The sequence below is a fragment of the Otolemur garnettii genome, unplaced genomic scaffold, assembly GCF_000181295.1.
Source record: "Otolemur garnettii isolate 467f Iridium unplaced genomic scaffold, OtoGar3 scaffold00061, whole genome shotgun sequence".
Taxonomy (NCBI): Eukaryota; Metazoa; Chordata; class Mammalia; order Primates; family Galagidae; genus Otolemur; species Otolemur garnettii.
In genome coordinates, this window is record NW_003852456.1 from 3822780 (window position 1) to 3830741 (window position 7962).

The window sequence follows — 7962 nt, forward strand, 5'->3', positions numbered from 1 at the left end:
TGATTCTCTTGCCTCAGCCTCCCGAGTAGCTGGGACTACAGGTGGCTGTCACAACACCTGGCGGCTATTTTTGTGTTGCGATTTGGCCAGTGCCGGGTTCAAACCTGCCACACTGGGTATATGGGGCCGGCATCCTACTCACTGAGCTACAGGTGCCACCCTTCAAAGCTCCATTGTTTCTCTTGCCTAGTAGACCTCATTTTTTTTTTTTTTTTAACAAGAACCTTTCTGTCCCCCCCCTCCCCTTTTTGAGACAGTCTCACTCTGTTCCCTGGGTAGAGTGCTGTAGCCTCATAGCTCACAGCAACCTCAGACTGCTGGACTCAAGTGATCCTCCTGCCTCAGTCTCCCGAGCAGCTGAGACTACAAGTGCCCGCCATAGTGTCTAGCTAGTTTTTCTGTTTTTAGTAGAAACAGGTCTTGCTTTGTTCAGGCTGGTCTTCAACTCCTGAGCCCAAGTGATCCACCCACCTTGGTCTCCCAGAGTCCTGGGATTACAGGCAGGAGCCACCAAAAGAAGCTTTCTATTTTTCATCCCCTGATTTTTTAGTTAGGAGAAAAGAAGTCTGTTTATAATCCTGTGTGTCATTTCTGTAAATTACCCTTTACACACAGGAATGTCAGATGCTCCCCTGGAGAATCAGTTTCATATGGTAATTTTCACTAATGAATCTAGACCTATAATGTTAAATTTTGCCCCAGACCGCCTCAGGTGAATTAGAGGAAGATGGTTGCTGTCAGTGTGAAAATTCTTACAGATTCAAGAGAGAACGCTGTAATAAAACAGACTCAGAGACTCTGTAGTTCTGAATACTAATACCGACACCATCAAAAAAGATTTATGAGATGGGAAAGCATATTTTTGATATAAGAATTTAAGAGGACTTTTAGTATTTTCCAATGTCACCATCAATAATTGGAATCTGCATTTTTTCCTTTATTCATTCAATAAATATTTAACACACCTATTATGCTCCTGGCTTTGCATTAGACTCTGGGGGAGTTATAAAGAACCTGGAAGGCTGGGCTCTGCCCCAAGAGGGAAATAAAAGAAACAATTACATCTAATTGTTTTTAACACTGAGGCTCCAAGGCCAGTGCCCACGAGGCACAGCCACTGTGCCCTTCTCTTCTCTTCCCTTCCCTGCCTTCAGAGTTTATTGGACATGTCTGTCTCGGGGTTCAGCCCACGTCCCTCTGTGCCCAGCAAGGACTATTCTCTGATAGGCTGTGATCTGATTAAGTCCAGCTCGTTTGTCTCTCAGTGTTGGAAAAGACTGCTCATTTTTACACAGGACTAAGATTTCCTAAAACATGGTGTTCATAGACCAAAATGAGTAATCACTAACGTTTCCTGAGAGGGCTTTTAGTCAGCTCTTTGCCTGCAAAATTGCAGACTGCCTGCAGGATACACATGCATTATGTAGCTGCAATTCCACCCAAAGAAGGGAGGCTGGCTGGGGAGGTCAGGCCAGGGTCTTCCTCCGTCTGACCCAGAGGAGGTGCAGTGAGTCCCGTCTCCAATGTATGAGAGCCACAAGTTTGGGCCGTATTTGTTCCAGGCCTCCAAACTCCTGGAAAAGCTTATGATACCATAGTGCTCTAGCAAGGGCGACAAACAGAGACTCTGTCTCCAAAAAAAAAGGTGTTTCCCTACCTGGAGAGGGTGGGAAAGCCTTGAAGACTCCCCATATTTATATTCTGTGATGGAGACCAAGGCCTGATTCATTTATTTGCTCAGCAGTCATTATTATTTTAGTGCTTGTGCACACAGCAGGCACCAGAAGGGCCCACAGGCTGGGCTTCCTGAACTCCTGTGCATTAGAACCACTGGGGAATCCCTTAGAAATTCCCAGTCCTGGGCCACCCCACTGTCCAGGTGTGGGGTATAGACATCAGCAGTATTTCAAAAGTTCCAATCAGTGTTCCAATGGCTGGACGGGTCTGTGGGTCGCTGCCATGGGCGTTTACAATATAGTTTTAGATGCCACACCCAGAAAATTCAGTGGCAACACAAGATGGCTGTACAGAAACTGCACAGAGCAGAGTGGGGTGCAAACCTGATTCTGTGAGCAGGAGTCCTCCCCATTGGAGGAGGAGTAGGGGATGGAGACATCCAGCCAGGGGGGCCTGGAGATAAGAGGCAAGTGTTCCCTCTTTCTGACTTTGCCCTGGGATGACCCTGGATCATCATCTTGGGATCAGTGCCTGGAATGGGCCAGTAGATGGAACACTGGACTCTTCCTTGCCATAGAGTTCGGGAATGTTTTTCTTGTAAAAGATAAACTGCTGGCATTGTTTCTGGGGCGGGCGTGTGTGTGTGTGTGTGTGTGTGTGTGTGTGAGAGAGAGTGATCCCAGATCCCCCAGGATGGAAATACTCAGCTGCTCCCATCTTGATTGTCCTGCTCTTTCTTAAAAGTGCTCCCTGCCCTCTTAACGGCCACAGCAAATGTCCCTGTGTGTGCATACAAGCGCACAAATGAGCCATTTTATGTGGGTAATTCAACACCCCAGGGTCTCATGCAGTGCTGAGCAATGGCTGGTGTGGGTGGTGGAGGCACTTGACCTTGGCCCCTCTGGCTTCTCCAGGTGTACACAGAGGGGGCTGCTGCGCCAGCATGGGTGGCCCATGGGAGTCCTCTCTGATGGTCTAAGTACTTGATATTTCTAATCACTTTATTTATTTTTTCAGTGACAGTTCAGAGCTTATTGATAGAAAATTGATAGATTGATAACCAAAAGAGTGGGAACAGAGCCTCTGGCAGCAGAGGGGGAGTCCAAGTGAGAAGTCCTGTGTTCTGTGTGATTTCACAGAGGGGGGAGTAATTCTTCTTCAGGAGCTGAAGCCCAAGTTCTCCCTCCTTCCTCTCAAACCCGCAGTGTGTCACGCCGAGCTGAACGCCATTATGAACAAGAACTCAGCGGACGTGAAGGGCTGCAGTATGTATGTCGCCTTGTTCCCATGTAACGAGTGCGCTAAGCTCATCATCCAGGCAGGTAGGACCGGCCTCTGCGGGGTCACATCTGCACGGCGCCTGCTCTCGGTAGCTCTTTGCAGATATGCTGGATCTGAAATTGTTGTTGTTTAGATTGAAATTAATTTTGCTATCAACTTTGCAGGTAGTTCCCATGTTTTGTTTTTTTTTTTAATGGTGCCAGGTATTTTAAGCCTAATCACATCCTCTGTGATTCTTAGCGTGTTTTTAATTTAGTTTCCAACTCCTTAAACTGCAAGCTGCCAAAACAACACAGGCATTGCATGTAATTACTGTCTCTTCACTGTTCTCTGACATACTGTGCGTAGATTAGGGGGTGGGGAGAGAAATGAACTGTCAGGAACAGGTCAGCTGGAGTCTGTATATGAAATTTTAATTCGTATCTGATACGTGGCAGCTATTTGAGAATCTAAACATAGCTTCTCTATAAGCTTTGCTTATAAATGTCATTAAGACGCAAATGGTACTGTTTTAAGTTTCTCTTGCATTGTAGTTAAATCTATATACCACTGTACTCTGAATATTTCACCTTTTTTAATGGAGAAAAATTATTTTATATTTTATTTTTTAAATTTTATTTATTTTGGATTAATATGAGGGTACAGATGATTAGGTAAAGTCCTGCACACAGAGGGGTGAGTGAGTGCCATGTATACTTACATTGTGTCCATTAGGTCGGAGCTCACCAATCCCCTTCCTGCCTCCTCCGCATCTCCCTAACTTAAATTAAATTGAGTTTTTCTGTTCTGTGGGTGTATTTCACCTTTTTTCGAACTGTCACACTAAGATTCAACTATACTTTATCTCCATAAAACTCTCCTCTTGAAATTTAAAGACTCATGTTTAGCCAGAGGAGTGGTTTGAGGGAGCTGGTTGTCACAAGCCTCCTGGATCTCAGTGCAGAAGGGGTCTTGGGGTACTGATCCGAGGGTGGCAGTTGAGGAGAGCTTTGGCTAGTGTCGTGCAAGGTGTTTACCAAGTTTTCCTCTCCAGCCTCAGGTGCAGAGCGGAGGCAGGCATGTGGGAAGAGCAGCGTGCCAGCCTCCTTGCCCCTCATGAGGCTGGGGGTTGGTAGCCAGGCAGGGCCTTTGGGACTTCTGGGTCTCAGGTTAGCACCACCTGGTGAGATCAGGCAAAGAAAACAGACCCGCTCTCTGCAGCCCTTCCTGGATGCAGGGTGTACTTGCTCTGAGCTTGCTGGCAGCCTCCACTCTCCATTAGCTGGCTGAGTTGAGAGTAGTTGCCTCCTGAATAAAGAATATTTGATTACCTGTAGTAAAGAACATTTGTTAATTGGATCAAGACTCTGACTACTTGCTTTCCCTATGCATTTGTTAAAGATCCATAAAGACTAGAGGGGAGATTAAATCTAATCCGCCCTCCACTGTATTAGAAAGTGGCAGGTATTTCAGGACTGGACCTTGTCTGTAGACGGGCGCAGTAAGGCATTAATCACAGGCTGTCTCAGGGCTCCGTCCGCCTCTGCCTGTCTTTTCAGGGTCTGTTTGCATAGGTACTAAGGAGACTTCCCTTGTTACCTTTTAAGGTATTAAAGAAGTTATTTTCATGTCTGATAAGTACCACGATAGTGACGAGACAAAAGCAGCAAGGCTCCTGCTCAGTATGGCCGGGGTCACCTTCAGGTGAGTGGGGAGGGTTTGGGGAAGGGGTGGCGAGATGACTGTGACCTTGTCTAATGTTCAGCTTCTCCTTGTTTCTCCTTGTGGGTCCTCACTCCATACTTGATTGAGATTTGAAGTCTTTTGGATTTTTCTAATTTGTTTGCCAGGGACTGTGAGGTAGGTCTGCCCTTGCAGAAAGGGCAGCCACCTTTGATTCATGGCAGAAAATTCCTTTGAGACAGTGCAGGTTTACACAACTTTGGTGGTAACCAGCAATGGGGCTGTCACAGCAGGTGGCATGGTGCCCCCATGCTGATTATTAGGGAGGTAGGGTATGTGTCACCATGGCCTGAGCTCAACCGTTGTGGCTTATGAGGCTTTAAATCTAAGTTACTTACATATTCTCTTATTTACTGATTCTTAAAAATATATGTATATATTTAACCCCCAAATATTTTCTTTTTAACTATAGAAATAATGAGTAAAAAGTTACTGAGGGCCAAGCACAGTGGCTCACACCTGTAATCCTACCAGTTTGGGAGGCCAACCAGGAGGATGGCTTAAGGACATGAGTTTGAGACCAGCCTGGGCAACACAGCAAGATCCTGTCTCTAAAGCCTGGGCAACATAGCAAGATCCTCTAAAAAATTTTTTTTCAAATTAGCTGGGCACAGTGGCGCACACCTATAGTCCCAGCTACTCAGAAGGCTGAGGAAATTTTAAAAAATTAACTGAGCACAGTGGCACATACCTCTAGTCCCAGCTACTCAGGAGGCTGAGTCAGGAGGATTGCTTGAGCTCAAGAGTTAGAGGCTGCAGTGATCTGTCATTGGACACTGCACTCCAGCCTGGGTGACAGAGCAAGACTCTGTCTCTTAAAAAAAAAGTTAGTGAGTTAAAAAAATATAGTGAGTTTATTTTACATTTACATTCTTGGAACATGATGTTAACAATTACTTCTGACTAAAGTGAGTTGTGTTTTGCCGTGAATAAGAAGCATAAGAAAATTTACTGTCTTTTCCATTAGAGCAACTCACAAGTTGGCTGCAGAAATTTCCTAGGGAATAAGTTGAATCTGATGGGAAAACTAGTCATCGGCTGTCATGTTGTGTGTGTGGCAGCCTTGTTAGAAATCCTTTGACTCCCTGATAATTATGGAGCTCAGATAGCTAAGAACATACCAACTGTGCCACCCCACACGTCTCTTTTTGTCTCATCTCTCCTGGTCCATGTCCCTCCCAGTGTGCTGCCTCCCATAGAGACAAAACATTGAGCGAAGGCAGGACATTGGTTTCTCCGTATAGAAAACCTGAGCTGGGCATCTTAGTGAGGCCGAGGTACTCAGAGCTCTTCTCAGAGCTCTGCAATGTCGCTCCAGTTGACAACGGGAAGAGGAAAGATGCTGGGAAGTCAGCCAAGAAAGGCCAAGACCTGGGGGCACATCTGGGGGCAAGGCCAGAAAGAAAAAGTGGTCCCAAGGCAAAGTGGGGGACAAGCTCAACAACCTCGCCGTCTTGTTTGACACACTCTGTGAGGAAGTTCCCAGCTGTGGCCTCTGAGACACTAGAGATTCGAGGTTCCAGGGCTTGGCAGTCCTTTGGGAGCTGCTGAGTTAGCGACAGTGCTCAGGTAATTTTCACCAGAAATGTCCCAGGTGGAGATGCCCAGCTACTGGTGACGATGGATGGGGACATCCAGCCAACTGTATCTTTGGGAAAATCAAACTTTATCGAATTGGAAAAAAAAAGAGAAAATATAAGTTAAGCCCAAGTAAACAAATTATTTTAAAATAACTCACCATTTCTATTCCTTCCTATATTTGCTTTTTGTGTTTAGGAAATTCACCCCAAAGTGCAACAAGATCATCATTGACTTTGATTCAATTAACAGCAGAACAAGTGAAACAGTGAGTTCCACCTCGTGAACCGTCCGGAAGAATGGGATTATCCTCTTCTAAGGAGCTGCTCCTGCCTTTCATCTGCACAGGAAGAGTGGACATTTAAGAATATAAACCCTTGCATCTTCCTTACTCTCTGCCACACAGAAGCTACATCCATTTGAACTATTGGTTTAGGGTTTAAAATAAGAGAACCTGTTGGTGGCCAAGCACACGGGGCTAGGGCAAGGGTGCCTGCCCCGGGCCTGACTTGCAGGGTGTTGGTGGTGGGGCCAAGAGCCCTCAGCTGTCTGTCATCTGCTGCTTTCCAGCAGCCACCCCTCACTGCTGCATGTTCTGGAAGGACAAATAAATAATTGTTGCTGTGTTCTTAGTGGGGATGAGCAGACACACTGATTTGAACATCTGGCCCAAATGAAGCATGCCGTGTAGTGCCCTTGGATAAAAATGAGGACTCAGCGACAATATTAATGTATCTGCTACCGAGACTTGAGGGACACCCTCAGCCACCCGTCCTTAAAACTGAGATGGGATGGCACGTCTGTAATGACAGGTGATGAGCATAATGGAACCAGGGACATTTCTTCTGTTCCTGCCACCCTGCTGTCACACAGGGTGAGGGTACATTAGCTCTTTGGGGATGGGGACCCCTGCTGTTCGGTGTATTTTTGGTTTGTTTGTCATGTGAAGCTCCTGGTTGTTGTTTATCTGAATAATGAGTTGTCCCCAGAAGATGAAGACAGCCTGTCTCCCTTGGTGCCCCTGAGGCCCAGCCTGGCTGTGGTGGCAGCTGGGGTTGTGTGGGTGGATGGGCTCTGTCCTGTGATCGGGGTCCATCCTGTGGACCATCTCGCCTCTCTTCTGAAAGTCAGCTTGGTTCATTTCTAAGGCCACTGCCACCAGGAGTCCATAAATTCCTGTCCTGCAAGTGAGCTCTTGGTGACTGGAGCTCATTTGTGCTCCTAGTGCCATCAGCAGCACAAATGTCACCTTCCTAATCACAGAGCCCCAGCACCTGTGTAGGGGCCTTTGTCTTTAATCTCATTTAATTTTTATTAAACGTGCTCAGTACCTTTGTTGAACAAATGCTTTATCCTAAAGATGATTACCTTTGTAAAGTGCTTTTATATTTTCATGAGTTTTTATTTTGTCTCTGGGTTCTGTACTCGCCATTCTAGGGCATTTTCTAATTTGGTTACTGATAATTATTAAAGTCTTGTTAAAGTCTAGAGCACTGAAGTGTGTTCATTTTTATGTTGTTATATGTTTAAGTCTCCTGTCTTGTGTGTATTATCTGAAGCACATTGTGTTTTAATGCTCAGAGGACAGTTTGAGACACTGAGGCTGTGTGCTTTCCCGGCTATGGATGGCCTTCTTCATGGCCCAGATTTAACACGTGATGAACAGCTGTTATCATCTCTGTGTGCCCTGTGTCTGGTCTCAGG

General features: G+C 46.0%; 1 protein-coding gene across 2 annotated transcripts in view; it reads left to right on the forward strand.

The window, feature by feature from the left end:
- Window positions 1–7746, forward strand: part of DCTD (dCMP deaminase) — a 25699-nt gene extending 17953 nt beyond the window's left edge. For both annotated transcript variants that reach the window (XM_012806990.2, XM_012806989.2), the window contains 3 exons: window positions 2883–2999; window positions 4545–4641; window positions 6457–7746. In XM_012806990.2, coding sequence (XP_012662444.1) covers window positions 2883–2999; window positions 4545–4641; window positions 6457–6544 — 302 coding nt within the window. In that variant the 3' untranslated portion in view covers window positions 6545–7746. The remainder of the gene's footprint in view (window positions 1–2882; window positions 3000–4544; window positions 4642–6456) is intronic.
- The last annotated feature ends 216 nt before the right edge of the window (window positions 7747–7962 follow it).